Source organism: Cygnus olor, chromosome 15 (genome assembly GCF_009769625.2).
Source record: "Cygnus olor isolate bCygOlo1 chromosome 15, bCygOlo1.pri.v2, whole genome shotgun sequence".
Classification (NCBI taxonomy): Eukaryota; Metazoa; Chordata; class Aves; order Anseriformes; family Anatidae; genus Cygnus; species Cygnus olor.
The window spans coordinates 970,642-989,079 of record NC_049183.1 but is presented as its reverse complement, the minus strand read 5'-3'; the positions used below and the strand labels follow the sequence as shown (position 1 = coordinate 989,079).

The 18,438-nt window shown below is 37.6% G+C and overlaps 1 protein-coding gene across 5 annotated transcripts; it reads left to right on the top strand.

The window, feature by feature from the left end:
- The first annotated feature begins 2,613 nt into the window (after positions 1-2,613).
- On the top strand, positions 2,614-17,874 carry ATF7IP2 (activating transcription factor 7 interacting protein 2). 5 transcript variants are annotated; one of them, XR_005824569.1, is made up of 10 exons: positions 2,614-2,930; positions 4,960-5,093; positions 6,134-6,268; positions 6,529-6,612; positions 7,765-7,925; positions 9,947-10,008; positions 10,964-11,016; positions 12,344-12,413; positions 15,189-15,687; positions 15,849-17,874. XR_005824569.1 is itself a non-coding variant. In XM_040574674.1 (9 exons), exons 1-9 carry the CDS (start codon positions 2,756-2,758, stop codon positions 15,251-15,253), a joined length of 939 nt encoding a protein of 312 aa, XP_040430608.1. In that variant the 5' UTR covers positions 2,614-2,755; the 3' UTR covers positions 15,254-17,874. The 5 variants fall into 5 exon arrangements, 4 of the variants coding, with proteins under 4 accessions (XP_040430608.1, XP_040430609.1, XP_040430611.1 ...); XM_040574674.1 differs by having other exon boundaries at positions 15,189-17,874; XM_040574676.1 differs by lacking the exon at positions 2,614-2,930 and adding an exon at positions 2,964-3,362 and having other exon boundaries at positions 15,189-17,874.
- Positions 17,875-18,438: the final 564 nt, after the last annotated feature.

Here is an 18,438-nt window from a genome sequence, read left to right as displayed (position 1 = left end):
ACCATGGAGGAGACCTTCATGACTCATTTGATATGAGAGTGAGGGCAGAAGACAAGCTGCTGCCAAGGGAATCAGCATGCTGAGCTAGCCCCTCAGCTACATGGCTGGGCTAGCACAGGGTATGATAGGAATGTGAGCATAAAAAGCATATGTGAATAGAATACCCTAATCAGTCTGTTCAGAGAGGATGTTTGCTCAAAACCTGGTAAAGCTAAGAGGAAACTAACAATGATGAAGTTTGCCTAAGACATCCATCAGCTGCATCCAACAGTAACCCAGGGATTACCAAGAGGTTTTTGAAGTCAGCTTAAAAACAAGTGTGAAAGAAGCACAAATACTTGTGATTGCAAGCTCTAGTGGTGAAAGAAATGTAAGAGAGAAGCCACCAAATCAGGTTTGGCACTGCCATGAGTCACCCTGCTGGGATCACAACCCCTGCCTAGGCCCACAGGGCATCCTCCCTGTGGTAACATCCCTCAGTCAGTTTGCGGACGACACCAAGTTGGGAGATAGTGTCGATCTGCCTGAGGGTATGGTGGCCCTTCAGAGGGATCTGGATAGGCTGGACTGCTGGGATGAGGCAAATGTGATGAGGTTCAACAAGGCGAAGTGCCAGGTCCTGCACTTTGGCCACAATAACCCCATGCAGCACTACAGGCTTGGGGCAGAGTGGCTAGAAGACTGTAAAAAGGAAAGGGACCTGAGAGTTGATCAACGCTCGGCTGAACATGAGCCGGCAGTGTGCTCATATGGCCACGAAGGCCAACGGCATCCTGGCCTGTATTAGAAATACTATAGCCACTGGGAGCAGGGAGGTGATCATCCCCCTGTACTCAGCTCTGGTGAGGCCGCACCACAAGTACTGTATTCAGTTTTGGGCCCCTCACTACAAGAAGGACATTGAGGCCCTGGAGCGTGTCCAGAGAAGGGCAACAATACTGGTGAGGGGTCTGGAGCACAAATAGAGGAGCAGCTGAGGGAGCAGGCATTGTTTAGTCTGGAGAAGAGGAGGCTCAGGGGAGACCTCATTGCACTCTACAACTTCCTGAAGGGAGGTTGTGATGAGGAGGGGGTCGGCCTCTTCTCTCAGATAACTAATGATAGGACTAGAGGAAATGGCCACAAGTTGCGCCTGGGAAGATTTAGATTAGATATCAGGAAAAACTTTTTCTCTCCAAGAGTGGTCAGGCACTGGAACGGCCTGCCCAGGGAAGTGGTGGAGTCACCATCGCTTGTGGTGTTCAAGAAGCGCCTAGACAAGGTGGTACGAGATACGATTTAGTAGCTTAGTGGATAGTATTGGTGATAGGAAGACAGTTGGACTAGATGATCTTGTAGGCCCCTTCCAACCTTGTGTTTCTATGATTCTGTGATTCTCCCTGGACACAACAGCAGCTTCAGCAGCGGGGACCCACAGCTCCAGTGTGCGCACGTGAGCTCCTGGAGTGCCTCCTCACTACCCAGTCGTTCAGCAAAATGCAGAGAGCATCATGAGCAGATGTAGAAGCAGAACTCCTCCACACCTCCATGGGCAGGCACATAAAGAGGGGACGCCGCAACCCCAGGAGATGGGGCTATGACCAGGGGTGTACGTGTAGCAATGTGGGGCAGAGGGTGAGATGTTGGAACGGTTTGGGTCTAGTTGCAAAATGGTGTTAAGGAATTGGTGTTTATCAACATGTTGGAAGTGCATAATATTTACGGTTATGTGCTGAATTGCAGATAGTGATCTTGCACATACAGCTCATTGGTTGCTGGCTCATAATTTAATAAATCACTTCAGCCCCAACTTAATTTGAACCAGACGAGTTGAGCAGTTTTGCCTTGAGACAAGAACTCTTTGAAGCACTGCATGGACTCTGTTAATCATGGCTGCTACATGTCCACAGGCAGCATGTGCTGATGTAAAAATAATTGTTTAGAGGGCATTTTCTTTCACTTATGCATATTAGAAAACATAAATTAAAATATTAAATGTGGTAATGCCTTTTCACTAGAGAGGATTCCTGTTCACAGAGTGAGATCATATCATTTCAATTTTGGTTTAGATGTACGGTTTCATTCAAATGTAGGGAACTTGAAATGTTCTGAACCAACTCTGGCCACAAAAGTTTCACTTTTGAATGAAAGCATGATTTGTAATGAGGTATCTATGCTTCATTTGAAAAAGAAGATGAATTTCTAAATCTTGGAAGCCATCCCATCTTCTTATGACTTTGGACTCCTCGCAGTGACAAACATATGAAATACTACTTGAAATCCCAACCTTGAAAGCAAATGCTGCTGACACTTATAGAATAGCAGATAAATCAAAACTAACACGAAATGACTGAATATCAAGGGCAAGGCTGAAGCAATGAGAAGATAAGGCAGCCTTAACTTTTCAGGTAAGTGAAGGAAGGCAGTGTCTCAAGAAGGAGATGTCTGCTTACAGTGCGCCGCGAGCTGCAGGGACATACATCAGACCTGTGTTTGTTATTTATAATAACAACAAATAAGCAATAAATGTTACTTTAGAAAGAAAACAGAGAAAGCAAAGGAAAAAAAAAAAAAGTATTCTGCCCAGAGGGGACAGAGAACAGGAGCTGGTGGCCTTGGCTTCGCCCCCAGCAACGTTTCATCACTTCAGCCGGCCGGCTGTCGGTCACCGCCTCGGAGGCGTCACTGTCGTGGTTCTGCCCGGTAGCACTGAACGTCTGTGGCCGCACAAAGCTCAACCGGCTCCGCCAACCGCTCGCCACGCGTGGAGAAACGGATGGAGCCGCCGCATCGGCGGGGCGCCGGCAGCGACCAGGGCCCGCAGCCCCAGCCCCGGGGCCAGCCTTGGCCCGCCTGCTCGGCTCCGGATGAGGGCCGGGGCTCTGCGGACAGCGGCGAGCTGAGGCCTGGGCTGAGAGGAGCGGCAGCAAGAGCTGCGCAGGACCCGCGAGGTGGGCGTCGGGCCCGGAGCCGCGCCTCAGGCCCCGCCGTTCCCCTCGTCCCGCCCTGCCAAGGGCGCTGAGGGGACCGGCTCGGGACCGCCCCGCTTCTCCCGCCGGGGAGCCGGCGTGCCGGCACGGCTGTGGTTACTTGGTTACTTCGTTCACCCGGGCAGTAGCGTGAGGCCCGGGGTTCCCTTGCCCCATCCCCTCAGAAGGCTCCGGGCTGGGCCTGGACACCTCTCGAAGTTCCCAGTCGTGTGGGGAGCGGTGGGGACCCGTTGCGGTCCAGCAGGGCCACGGCACAGGATCGGACTGCTGCTTGACGCAGCTCCGGTGAACGCCAGAAAGTTTTCTTGTAACTGGGTTGTACCAAACTCCCCGGGTGGATGCGGTCACATGTGACCCTGACTGCTGGAGAACAATTGAAATGCTGATAGCAGGGTGAGGAAGAAGTTATCAACGAAAAGAGTGTGCAATCTGCTTATTTGTTCTTTTCTTTGTCAGAAGCTCCTGGTCCTTTTTCTTGTTCGGGCTTACAAGTAGAGACTCTCTTCAGTCTCTAAGGGACAAGAGAACTTTCCCCCTGCAAACTGCCTAGAACAACTGACAATTTAAAAATTAAATATTACTGTAAAAGACAATTATACAAGTCTAACTGCTAGAGGTGGAAGAGGTGAGATCTTCTTGGTCTTTTTGGAGTGAGGAAGAAGGAAGCAGTTGCAAACCAGCCGATGCCCTGGAGAATGAAGCTCTTCTTAATCTTCTTAATCATTACCAAAGTATAGGTGGCTAATTAAAGTACATCTTCAGTTTGAAAGATATTTGTTGTATATAGTCCTAATTATCTTGTTTTGATTGTGTTTGCTTAATAGCACTCTGCATCTTAATATTCTATTTAGAAAAAACAACTTCAAGTTTTTCACCCTTAGTATTGTAATGGTAGTTTAGTTACATTTCTAAATGATCAGATATTCAGATATTTTGGAGGCCAGTGTTTTTACTAGTCTGTTCATTTTCAGCTAGCTTATTGGCTTTTACGTTGTTTGGGGTAGGGAGTTAGTCTTCCAGCCCTGCCTGTTACTTCAGTAACTGCCTCTACTGCCATTGCTGCTGCTTGAGTGGTGATCAGTGGAGTAAAACAGAAATGCCGCATTCTCTGGATGTGCTTCTGCTTGGGTATGATGCAAAACACCTGTTGTACGGTCATAAAATGCTTGTTAAATTTACATAGAGCATGGCCAAGTAACAAGGCAGGAATAGTTCTTTTGGCAAGGTAAGTAGAATCTTTAAGTTTCAGATTCAAGATTCTTCCTTGACTACAAAGTATTACCTCATTGAAATCCCTAAATATTAATTTCCTATTTTTCATTTGAATGTGGCTTAGAGAAAGAAGGGTAGGAAGAGAGTTCATTTGCTGATGATAAGATGACGGTTCTGACATGCCTCAGAAGCTGGCTTCTCAGGTGGTAAGCCTTAAGGGATCCCTATTCCAAGGAAAAGGCTTTCCATGATATATCAAAGAGCTCTTAGTAAAGGAGAGCTGAGAGGCACTAACCTAAAATAATGTAGGAATAGCCTTCAGGCGTATCTTGCTGTTTCAGCAAAAGAAAAACATTAGTTTCTTTCATTTGCTTGTCTCATGAACGCAGATAGAGTGCTGTTGTCACTGGGGAATAAAAAAGGAGGGGTAAAATAGATCTCAGTAAGTGTCTCTGATAAAGTTTAATAGTGAAAAAGTTAATAGTAGCAAACTAATCTTGTTTCTGTCATTGTCATCATCATCTTCTGCTACCACCACCACCTCCTCCTCCTTCCCTTCACACTTTTGCCTGAGTTCCTGGTTTCTGTGCCTTTTTGCACAAAATACTGTGTCCCAGTTCTAGTTCAAACTACTGCAGCACGTTTAAGGGGGCACATCAGGTGATTTGAATGATATTGTTCCTCCCTGAGTTATAATTCTTTATGTTGTACTGTAGAAGGAGGTTTGAAAGGTTGATGTAGATGATGTAGGTTTCTCTTTTTTTTTTTTCCTCCTCAGCGAACATTCAGAGGAAGAGGGTAAGCTCCGTAAGCAAGGAAAATACCCTCTGTAAATACATGAAAACTTCTAGTGAAATCACACAAAAAAATGTTTGTACAGTGTCAAAAAAAGAAGAAAAACTTTTAGAAAAGGTAATTTGCAGTGCTTTGAATGTTTGAAGTGTTGTTTTGTGTGTGTTTTAAAACAGATTCATTAATGTTTATAACAAGGTGTATTTGTGGGGAGGGCTAATGACTTCAGGGGAGGACTAATGAGTTGGTGACTGTCTTTCTAGGGAGAATCACATGGGTGTTTGAAGGGGGGATTATTTTGAATGGATTCTCTGTTTATCTGAAATTTAAAATATTTTTGATTGCCATATAAGGCAAAACTTTGCATAAAATTTTAAAGAATTGGATGCACTCATATAAGTAACATTTTCTTTGTGAGTGGATCTTCGTATAACTTCTTGAAAGTGTGTCAAACGGTAGGTTTGCTCCTGCATTTGGTAATTTGCTTTAGACAAACCAGACTTATGTTCTTTCCAGAAGATAGAAGTAGGAATAATTACTCAAGGTAATAACGATTTCCTTCTCCGTTTGCAGAGAATATCTGAAAATTCTCCTTTAGCTCCATTGCTGCTGCCTTGCCCTGGTCCAACATAAAAAGGAGATTTTCGTTGGGAGGAAAATGTGCTTGAGACTGGGTAGAAAGGGGGAAGGGAAATACTGAAGGGCTGTGGAAACAGGTTAAGTGGCGTTCGGTGCTGGTAGGAAGGGATGAGGAACCAGAACTGGGTGAAAAATTAAAAAAAAAAAACAAAAATCAGGTGATCAGTAGGATCTGAAAGAAGTAGTTGTGTTTATACAAAAAAAAAAAAAGACAGGGAGAGCATGGAGTTGTGGAGGTGCTGCTGAATTCATCAGTTAGATGTCAGGAATCCTTGGGAGATGGGGAATTTAAGGGATACCAGCTTAGTCCTTCATTTGACAGCAATTTCTGCTAGTACAAAGCTTTCTCCTCTCTGCATTGGAACTGGAGAGGAAAGACTGACAGATTCTGAAGGAAGGGATAGAGGGCAACTTTCTCAATTCTAAAATTAACACTGTGTATATATATATATATATACACACTCACACATTTCAATGTTGATGAATTTTTAGATTTGATTTTTTTTTTATTTTTATTATAGATCAGACTTATAATTTATGAACGGATGGATATTTTAAATAATGACTTCTTTAATCAAAAACTAGAAAGTTTAAATAGAAGACTTTTACAAGTGCAGTGCAAAAAAAACCATGGAGAAATAGCTATGACGTTCCTAGTAAGTTTCTTTGGATAACTGTGTGAATGTTTTGCTTGTATCACATATGATTGTTATGTTACCTTAGAGAAAGAAGACTCTAAACATATGCAATCTTTTCATCTTGTGTGACATAAAGATAAGTTAATAATAGCTTTATTCTCAGCCTTTGTTCATTGCAATTGTTTCACCATCTACTTGTCTTATAATAATAATAATATATAACTTTCCTTATTTCAGGTGAACATTTGAAGTAATACTGTGTTTCTTTTCTGTTGCAGAGGAAACTATCAAAACTTGAGAGACGTATTAATGCTGTGATAATATTTCAGGAGGAAGCATTGTCAAACATAGCTGTTCATCAGGTATGATGCAGATGCATATGCTAGTATAGGCATTAATGCCTAGTTGTAAACTACTAGATAAGCGTGGATGTTTACAGTGACAGCTACGTTGCTGTCACTTGCATTAAGAACAGAAAAATCTGTTCAGAGTTGTTAGGTTGATCTTTTGAGGATTTGTTTATTTTCAGTTGATTATTGTATATTTCTTTTCAGTCATCACGATTAAACAAACTCAGAACAGCATAGATGCTGCATGTGTTGACAGCTTTTGCTTTGATGCTGTTTTGCTGGAGAGTCATTGGAATTTTTCTGTCAAAGGGTCAGACTTCTTTTTTATAAAGCTAAAGCTACATACAGCATACTTACCCCTTTGCATTACCTTTGATCAGCCACTTAGCTATAATATACCAGTTGCATAGGTGCCAGGAACTGCAAGTCAAAAACTAATTTCTTAGGCATTTATCAAATTGAAAATATGATAAATGGAAGTGTTAGCAACATAGCTGTTAATACATGTGTACATTTCATGGAAGGTATTGATACATTAGTACTAAAAGAAGCTTACAAAACATCTTTTTTTGTGGGAATATTTGAGTATTATGAAGAACAGAAATTTCTCGTGATTAGGTTGATCATATTTTATTGTGTTTTTATGGGAGAATGAGTTCTGTGAACTGTCAACATCCTCTTCCATGCTGACTGTATGTTTCACGACAAATCTCACTTTTACAGGAATATGCTTGTTTAAAAGAAGCCTTTGGAGTCTAAGTCTTTTGGTCTTTCACATCTAAAATTGTAACAAGAGTTGCATGTGACAAATATAGGCTTGTCATTTTGTTAAAGGCTTTCGCGTATTTTACAAAATTTGCTTTACATCTTCTTGGTTTCTGCCCAAAATCTTTAAACAGAAAGCATAAAATAGGATGAGATATACTAAGATGCTTATTTTAAAAATTTTAAATAAATTAGGTTGTCTGGGTTTATTTATTTATTTATTTAACTAAATTAAGCTTCAGGTTATTTTTTAACTTACTTTGGCATCATTGTGTACTTTGGGTAATTTTTGGTTTGTTGTTGTGTTTAAATACACCTTGATTACTTTTGCACTACAAATATGACCAGGTTTATACCGTAGCTTTTATGACAATGCAGTATTGTTTTCTTCTCCATCAGATAATGCTTCCAAGTGCAGACTATCAAAATGGGATACTAAACCATCTTGGACACTCTGCTTTCTTTCCTAATATCATAAATACACAAGAAAGTTCCTCAAATACATTTTTGCTGTCGTCTCATACTGATTTCACTTCAGCAAGTGTTTCAGAATATAAAAGGTACATATTTAGATTTGAATAGTGAAATGTAGTTAATATCCATACATTGCTTCAAACTATTTATGATGACATTTATTTTCTTTAAAAAAAAAAATTACTCTTTTTCCTTTATTTTTTTAATTGACAGTTAAATTCATTTTAATAATCAAATTTAAACTTGATTGCCATTGGGTGTCCAGTGCTGTTCCTGGCATCTCCAATTTATCCATTGCAGCTGACGCTAGATCATCAGTTCTTAAAGTGCTTCAAGAAAAATATCACAGAATCACAGAATGGTTGAGGTTGGAAGGGACCTCTGGAGATCATCTAATACACCCCCCCCACTCAAGCAGGGTCACCCTGAGCATGTTGCACAGGATCGCATCCAGGCAGGTTTTGATTATCTCCGGAGAAGGAGACTCCACAGCATCTCTGGGCAACCTGTTAAGTCTGTTAGGGCAGTGATTTCTTATTGAATGTCAGGAAAAAAAGTCTCTGTAAAGGTATTTTAGTATTCATAGAAGGAAAATTTTCCAGGTAACTTCTTAATAGAAAATGTTTTTGTTTTTTTTTTAAAAAAATCACAAACTTACTTCATTTTATAGCACACATAGAATGAGAGAAATCCAAAATTCAATAAATACTTCTATTTATTATGAAACTTTAGGTTAGAATATATTAAATCATTGATCTCAAACTTACATTGATCAAAGAATGCACAACATTCCTTACTTTGTTCTGAAAGGTAGTAATCACTTTTATTTTTCAATATGTTCACTTCAAGTTTTATTTTACAGAAAAATGTTTTGTTTTGTTTTTTTACCTTCTAAATAACCAAATTAATCTTTGCTCATGGCTAAAATAAAATCACAAAGGGAATTTGATAGTTCCTAATCAAAGATGAGTAAGATCCAACCAGTAATTTGACACAGCTTGACCAGTATGGTTGTCATTTCCTTGATCATAACTAGAAATCAACAACAAAGTATCTAGAGGAAAGAGCTGATATTTAACTGAGCTGATACGGTTTAATTGTCACAAAATCTGGCTAGGGTTCTTCTTTTGGGAAATCTTCTGAGTCTGCAGTGTTAAATTGCTGTTCTTTTGATCAAAACAGATGCAATAAAACTGGTGCATCCTGGATACTTAAAATTTCCTCGACTTATATAATACCTGCATGTGCAGAACCTGTTTATAAAGTAGCTCTGCCCTGCTGATTTGATGTCTGTTCTTCCTGACGCATGGCATCAGGAAGTCCTAGATAAAGTGCACCTCAAAATGGACAGCACAAATGTAGAACGGATGCCCACTTAGGTATCTTTTTCTCTCAGTAAAATTACACATAATATGTTTCCTGTCCATCTTAGATGTTTTACAGCTCAGATCAACTGGGCTAGCTTAGCCATTAATAATAAGAGTAAATAATATATATTGTATATATTACATATATTCATATATCATATATATATATGATAATCATATAAATTCTGCTGGAATTTGCTTTGCTATCCACACTATAAAATTGACCTATTAGCAGGTATGCATTTTGGTTTGCATAAGGGCATCTATTTTTGATATTTTTGAGTATTAAATGACCTTGGATCTGAGATAACAAAATATACCTTCATAGATCCCCGTGTACCTGCAATTTGATACACAGACTAAGGTCATGAAGTTGTTGGGTTTTGTGCAATGTGGGAAATTAATGGTTACAGTTTGGAGAGCACAAAATGTAGTACTAGTGGACAGACTTTCAGTTAATGCATACCCCTATTTTTAAGAAACAAACTGAATAACTGGTTATTTTACTAAGATGGAAGCAAGTAGAATTTATGTCTATAAAAGATGTCTAGAATATGAATGCTCCTGAATTGCATATTTCACTGTTAAATAATAAAATGATAAATAATAAAATGAAAAATAATAAAATCAACAAGTTCAACTTTTCATTGTTGATGTACTTGTGTCGCCATATTTAATGCCTGTTTGGAAATGAATTGATTCTTATACATCTCCAAGTTTTATATTTTTTGTTTTATTAGTTATGATGAAGTCAGACTGATCTCTGTGGAAAGACGAAACTCAGCAACTACAAATAATTCAGGTATTGAAATTTAATGTGGAACTCATGAATGCTATTTCCTATACTGCAGAATATACAAAATACATCTAGCATATTGTCAACAACTTTTTTTCTTTTAAAATATCATTAAAATACAGTTGTGATTCCAAAATATTTATAGGCGTGGCAGTTGTTTGTTTCTTTGTTTTTAAGTTACATTAGCATGTCTTCACTGTATGACGATGTCCATCAGCAGATTTGCATTATTTTAAAAATCTGGAAATTAAAACAATTGAAAGTCTTGTATGATGGGACACAACTGGAAACTTTATATATTCAACACACTGTTTTACTACTACATTACTTTCAGGGAATAAGAAATTAATTTAATTGCCTTTGTAATAAATTGGTATAACAATAGATGTTTCAGAGCGCTACAAACTCTAGGTTGTTTGTTTGTTTGTTTGCTTGCTTGTTTTTAATAAGCTCAACTGTCATATAAACAATGTAAGTGACAAAGTGAGATTTCTGAGCAGCCCTTCCCTCATTCTGAGACTGCTGCTTAAAGGGACTAAATATCACCCTTTAATCAAGAATAATGCACAGTAAGCATTCGTTACAATTGGACAAATTTACTGAGGGGAAAAGATGTCTAGAAAAATGTTATTCCAAAAATCTTGACAAGCATGCTCAGAATGCAAATTTTCTCATGCTGCTTCCCTGCAGAGATGTATTTGATTTTTAGAACCCCTCTGAGATGGTTCTGGGCGGGTTGGGTTGACTTGCTAGATAGTTGCTGCTCAGAGGCAGCACTGAGTGTTCCTGGCAAGTCTATCATTTCCATAAAACTGCTGTCCCATGTGCTTTGGGAGTGTGGACAGGTAATATTCTGCTGCTCTGACAAGCTCTAAAAAGGATTCTTGTCACAGTGTACATTAAGACTTATAGATCAAACGTGTTTGCATGTTTTAAACTTCTTTGGAAAATTGTATTACAGTGATTGTACATTACCAAATACCCACACAAGAAGAAATGACAGGAAAAGTTCAGGTAAAAACAATAAACTAAGATTTTTTTTTGCTTCAAATAAAATCTATTTTAGTTGATGGTGCATAGACTGCTTCAGTGTCCTGGTTTTTGAGTTAGTTTTATAGGTGCTTAGATTTGAGGCAAACATATGAACACCAGTATGGGAGTGGCAGTATGGGGACTGCCATTACCTTTTGCTTGTATTATTCTATCACCTTCTTAAAGGTGAACTTACAAGGAAAAGAATGATGTGAAAAGCGATGAAGAAATACCATGCTGCTTTCCCCTTTGGAAATTGAAACCTTGTCTCCTGGATGATTGTAGTGAATGAAAAACTGCAGAAACAGTTGGGTTGTGGGCACAGGAAGCTGAGCAAATGAGAGATGGTGATGTTGGTCAGTCTTGAACTATGTTAGTTTTGTATGTACTTATTCAGTTTCATTTATTCTTCATTTTTGGATAGAACGTGAATATTTCAAGGAAAAAAAAAACTGTCTCTCCCAGCATAGACAGCTTAGTCTGACTTGTTTTTTGATCCCTTAAACCTAAGCTGATGCTTTCCCATCTGAAAAGCCACTTTTAGTCTGTGTTCAGAATGCTTTTTCAGTAATGTTGAATCTGAGTCTTAGTCCATCTTGGCTGATTTTTTTTGATTGCTCTGAGCAAATAATCAAAAACAATTGCAAAAATTCAAGTCCTGAGGAACATGGCTCTTACCCTGGTAATCTCTATGTCCTCAGAGAAATCCAGAGATCACAATGAGACTGAAATGTGATTAGTAACCTCTTTCTTACCAGTAGTTAAGTCAGTGAAATTATATTGGTGACAGCAGCTTGGTCAATGGGAACAAGTTAGCAGTGTTTTTTCTTCCTCTGGGAAGGAGGAGTAGGCAAAACTGTATTGGTCTAAATTTGTACATACTGGTATAAAAACACATGGTGTTTAATGGTTAATTAAGTTGATTGGTTGAGTAACTATTTTCCATGAGAATATCAAAGAACATAAAAAGGTACAATTTAGCTCTTAAACTGTTAGGTCCTATATAGTTTTTGTTTGTGTATCTAGTACTGGGTCCTGTTGTTCTTGAAAGTGTCCTCAAACAATTAGATGACTTTCTAAATAGTTTGTTGTTAACCATCAAGTATTGTTTTTACTTGTTGAATTTCTGGGTATATACTATGCCTGGCTCTACAACTTCACATTTTTACAAGAATTTTCTTGTTTTGTTATAAGAAATCTAAGCTAATATATAGAATTCTATTCTGCAAACTGTTAAGTAATCTTCTTAATACTCGATATTTAAACCGAAAGAGAAGCTTTATCATGAAATTCTATATTGCTTTATCAGAGTGAAGTGAAGGGAGGAAAACTCAAAGTGATGGGTATAATTCAAGAAGAAAGCCACAACTGTAGCAAAGGTAAAAGAAAAATATTTTCATTTACTCTTCAATATTCTCATTTTACTTTTCAAAAATATTTTCATTTACTTTTTACTTTTCTCCCTAAACTTAATATCTGAAGTATAGCTATGAGTTATTTAGTTTATTTAACTTTAAGGAGAAGATAATCCTGTAGAATCATAAAACCGTACGCATTTCTCAAAAGAAAAGTACTCATGCAATAGCAGCTGCTTTTGCATATCTCCATAATAACAGCAAATGGTTTTTGGAGATCAAAAGCAGTATTTATAAGGGATGTCTGTTTACTGGCTACAAATCCTGTCTATTGCTCTCACAAGCCCTACTCCTACCAGGAAAGTTATCATATTTATACTTTGTCACTGTTAGGCTGAACAGTCTTGTTAACTGCTTGGTAATAAAGTTAGTCACACTGTGTCATTGGAAAGGATAGTGTTGAGTATAAACAAAAGTGACTCTTCTTCATCCAGCTAAGTGTAGGCTTGTTCTCAGCATGATAGGAACTGATTCTCATTCTTGCTATGAACATGTATCAAATAAGTACTTCTGGTGAAGCTAGGCCTAGTTTTTGGTGGTTTTGTTTTGTGCTAATTTTAAATTGAGTCCTGATTCTTTGCAATCACTACTGAGCACATTCCATATTAGAATAATTTTTAAATCCAGTGATGTGAAAAATCTAAACAAATGTGTTATTGGATCCACTTGAGAATTCCAATATTACTTGAAAAAATATCATTTTTATAAACTAACACATCTGTATAGTGTCTTTTAGTTGGTTTCACAGCTTTGATAACAGGTATATATCATTGAGAACAATTTGAAAGCTGTTTTGCTGGTGGAAGAAATTTGTAGTTAATTCTGTATGGGATGAAGTAGTATCCATCTAGTATCTATAAGACTGGAAGATGAAAATCAGTGGTTACATGGATTCAGGATGACTCATTCTGTTTCACTTACAGTTTAGTCCAGCTAGATTATTGTTCTCTAAGACTGAGCAGTCTTCCAGTTTGAAGAAATTTTTGCTTGGTGGATTGATTTGTAAAGATAGGAATCTTAGCCTGAAATTGACACTTCTCACAACAGGGAAAAAGTCACAACCTGTGAAGAAAAATCATTGTTAAAATCCTTACTTTGTATATTAAAGCTGTCTTATGATAGTTTATTGGGTTAGAAAAATACTACTTAAAGCTTGCTTCTTGTTTGCAGGGCAAAGAGAAGAAGATCAGAAACTTTTATCAAACTAATGGAATTCAAAGCCAGTGTGCCTCAGTTAAGGGTTCCTAAAGCTGAGAGAACAAGTATCAAATGAGTTACTCTCAAACTCAAATGAGTTTACTCAAACTTAGTATGGTATTAATTGTGGATTTGCGTATTGCAGTATGCTTTAGACCTGGATGGCATATTAAAAGACATTTTCAAATGAGAAAGGAATGGTGTTTAAACAGTTGGGCTTTGAAGGAGTGGGCTGCTCTTTCACCACGAGGAGGCTCTATTGTAACGCTAAAAGAATAGTAAAAACTTTGACAGAAGCAAGCAAATAAGTAATGCTAGGAGGTACTATGGCTAGAAATAAACCCACAAAAAAAATCCTAACCACCAAACTTGTCCCACTTATCTTTCCCATTTCCTCTTCCCCCCTCTGCTTCTTCTCCCTCCTCTGAATTTGTCATGACTAAAAATGTGTTAAAACATTAGTTGCTAACAGGATTTAAATTTTTACTCTATGAGCAAAACAGTTTAAATTCTTCAACACAGATATTTAATCATGGATAAGACTTTCTGCTGAAAATATTTTACTAAAAAGTAAATGAAACTATGTAAAGTAACATATTAAAAAAAAGAGAATATAGTACCTTTTTTATTTTACCTCTTGCCTATAAAATGTTAAAAAGGTTGAATCTGTGAAGCAGTGAACACAGGCATTATATTCCTACTTTGTCCTTTGTATTAATGTGTGCATATTTGGTTTGAATGAATTTTTCTGAACCTTAGCATTTATGACAGCAACACAGCTGCTTTTTCTTTTTTTTTCTTTTTTTTTTTTCTGGGGTATTTGGTTTTGATTCAAATTTACTGACTTGAATCTTAAAAATACAGTTTCACGTGTTTGGTAGTGGTGGTTTTTGTTGTTGTTTTGTTTGTTTGTTTGCTTTGGAAGAGAAATAGAACACAAGCTTTCCTCTCCAAGCAACAGCAGTAAAATACAACAACATCTGCACTGCATGATACACTCCAGACATCATCAGGATTGTTTCATATGTGTTGAAAATGATAATAACAGTTTAATTTTGTTACAGCACCTGCTGGTTTACTCAGCCATGCAATGTACACCTGTTTTAAAACTAAGTGACTATGTACATGCACAGGTTTGTGGTTTTTTGGCTGAATTTATTAAGGGGGGAAAGGTCCAGAAATTCAGTTAGTTAGTAATGATCCAAGGTAAACAAATATCCCTCTAGATGTAAGGCACTCCCTTCAATAGCATACAAGTTGTTTATTTTTTTTCCTAAGTTGTTATTACGAGCATGCAAGGAGTATTTTCTACTTCAAGTAAAAACCTACTGGGCAGATAGCATGTTGCTGACATTTGTTTTCTGAATGTTAATACGCAAACATGAGATAATGTCTAACACTTGTTAACTTGGAAACTATGGACAGTAATAATTCAGAAGTTTATATATTTACGTGAAGGCAAGCTTGTGTGAATAAAAATTAGTGCATTTGGCATCTTATTGTTGTTGTTTAAATAACAACTGCTTTTGTTTTGGTGCCTAGACTTTCAAGCAGTTTCCACATCTACCTCCACTGCCAAGGATCCCTCCTTCTCCAGAGCTTGCTGAAAACCAGTAAAACTGCTCCTCCTCAGAATCCTGAAACTAGAAGAGGCCTATGTGCAACCGCTGTCATGGTCACTTATGGAAATTGATCCAAAGTGTGCTCCCCTACCCAGTTATAATTTGTGTCTTCTCCACAAAAACCTCAATAGTAGTTCTGCATCACGTTGGAAGAAAACAGGCAAAACAAGGGCTTTGCCACTTCCAGTGGCTTGCTCACAGGTTATCACCCAAAGAAGTACTAATTTGTCATTCGATTAAAAAAAAAAATGTGGAGATTACAAATCATTCTGTGGTAATCTATAACTCCTCTCTATTAGTCCCGGACTACCTTATGAACTGGTCTTCTATTGTTCCAGTATTAAATACTATATTCTTACTTGCAGTGAGTTTTGAGTCTTGTGAGGCCAAAAATGTCAAGGTGGATTCGCAACTGCTAGGTAATAATCTAATAGTTTGGATTTTCCCTTTTGTTCACTATGATTAGAATGCTGAAAGTTTTATGAGGTTTGGGAAATTGTTTCTGTGGAGTTGCGGGGAGGGAAGCAGGGTTTGCTTTAGAACAATCTGTAGAAACCCATCTCTACTTCTGTCATTTCAGTGCAAACCCGAAGCTTGGACTGCAGCAGATACGGAAGCACTGGCTTGTTTCTAACATCTCTCACATAGTCAAGGCACTCAGAATAAGCTTAAATGCACAGCTGTTTCTGCAAATGAGGAAAAGAGAGTTTACAAGTAATCTCCCTACCACAGCATGTGTGGATGTTGCATTATTCAATAGCTATTCTTGTGGGACCATGCATTTACATGGTTCAATACACTAATGTTTTCTCTGTTTACCCTGAAAGGCCTTCAACAAAGGACAAAAATAACCAGCTTGTGGTTCTAGTACAGGCAGGAAGAATTTAATTTTACCTGTTCACACAAATACTCAACTATTTCTCATCCAGCATTGTGTAAATATATCCCAAGCTTAAAAACAAGGTCAAACTGCTAAACGTATCTAGCTTGCTATTACAGTACAATAATTTGTTTTAACTTTATTTTCATGTACAGCTTCAGAATATATAGAGCATAGAAAACTATATTTTAAAGGCATATCAGGTAGAAAGAATATCCTGAAGTATATTTATCCTGTTAAGACTCTAGTCCGAGCTTTTTGGCATTTTCTTGGTACTCAGAACATTCACATCTGTTCTATGTGGAATCACGTATATGCTGCTGTTCGTATGCTACAGTGAGCGTGGTTTTCATTTCTAACTAAAGGGACTGCACTTTTACTGTTGAAGCTGAGTTCAGGTATATATACACCTTTATTTTAAATATTCACTCTATAAATGACCTAAGCATTATCAAGGCAACAAACTGAAGAAGCATCTCTTCAAGTCAATGTCATATTAGCTTAACTTATAGTTTTATAGAACTATATTCTAGATACAAAAGTTTTAATCCCTATTTGCTTTAGAATTTTTGTCGTACTATTTCATGTTTGAATAAGACTAGCAAAATGTCTAGCTTATACTCTATCTACTCTTAGCCTTAAACCTACATCTGTTTATTTAAAACAAATTCTGCTTGCTAGCAAAATTCAGGCTTTGAATCTGAAATGTATTCAGCAAACTGTAGAAACACTTTTTAAAAAAGTAGGGTAGTAATGCTTGAAATTCAGAGTGTTCACACTAAGAGGGAAAGAAAAACTGACAAAATACTAGTGTCATGCTAGACTGGTGAGAACGCATTTTGCTCAGACTGATTTATTGCATTTTTTTTAAACTACTATTACTTTTATTTGCTCTTCTACTTACTGGTCTAATTCCTTACCAGTCTTGTTGGGCTTTCTTTGCTCCCTAAGATAAGTATTACATGTCAAAGCATTTTAGGCTGTTCAAGGAATAGAGATGGAACGATATGACCTATTAGTCGTGTTGGAGACCATTCCTATACTGGTTCAGTTTTGTACCTGAACTTTTACTCTATGAGAAATCAAGGATGAATTATCTACAGGAATGGGTTAGACCATCAGCTGATGTATAACAGGGTAAGTTATCAACTTTAATAGAGCTACGCTATTTTGTAATAGCAACTTTATTCTGTATTAAGTGTAAAACCTCATTCAAAACCTATTTATTTTTTATTGCCTATGTATTGGGCCAGCTGTAGAGAACATACTGAAGTAAATACATGGTTAGTGGTTTTACAAAGTCAAATCTGTATTTAAACATCAAAGCTGTGACTAACCAGAAAAAAACACTTCATTCATTCTCCACCTTGGTCTCCAAACTCTGAAATCACCATCAGCCAAAGCTAGTATTATACTGCTGAACAGTTAAGCCTGGTATTACAGTAGAGATTTCTCTCACAAAGTTATTGAGAAGTAAAAATCACCAAGTCGTTTTATTTTGAAAAACTATCCTGGAACTCATAAACAAAACTATTACACTGATTTCTTTACTTTTCAAGTAAAATCCACAAAAGAATTTAGAATTAAATTTGTAAAGGCCAATTTCTTAGTGGGCAGACTCAGGGAAGGCTTTTGTAAATGATATATTAGCCAGGAAATTACTATCTAACCAAAGCCCAGTGTAATAAACATGTTGAGTTCGGCCGTTTTTTCTTTTTTTTTTTTTCTCCCAGAAAGACTGTACAATGCAAAAATAGAGGGATATAGGACTTGAGTGGCGTATCTCTTACTGCTCAGACTACTCCAGTCCCAAGTTGTACACTGCATTTGTTGGTAACTTCTGCCAAAGGCTCTGTATGCTTAAATTAAATGTGAAGGAGAATCAAGAGAATGATTTGCTGGAGTACAAAAAGGAGTTGTTTACTTTTGCAAAGCAAGTGGTTTTAATAAAAGCTCGATGACACTTACTGCACATTATAAATAGCAGAACACTAGTCCTCTGCTAGAACAGGCATGCTGATTGCAGTTTTGGGCTTTTAAAATTGTTTGCTTTTGCACTGTGATCTTCGCCTAATTTTTGACTCCCCTATATTTTTCCCATCCCAAAGGGCTAGACCTGGGCCAGGAATATGGTTAGCATATTGCTTACAAATTAATTTGCAGAGGTTTTATTTGTAATCTGGCAGAGGCCAAGAATAAACTGTTAATGCCTAGTAAACGGAAAGTCATTGATGATGATGACATATGTTTAAAAAAAAAAATCAGAAAAAAAAAAACCTTGGCTCTGTCT

Bases quoted from the DNA above. Each gene is read 5' to 3' on its own strand.
- ATF7IP2 (XM_040574674.1), top strand. From the start codon at position 2,756: ATGGAGCCGCCGCATCGGCGGGGCGCCGGCAGCGACCAGGGCCCGCAG. The intron at 6,269-6,528 runs GTAAGTTTCTTT...TTTCTGTTGCAG, and splicing joins AAATAGCTATGACGTTCCTA to AGGAAACTATCAAAACTTGA. The intron at 12,414-15,188 runs GTAAAAGAAAAA...TTTGGTGCCTAG, and splicing joins AAGCCACAACTGTAGCAAAG to ACTTTCAAGCAGTTTCCACA.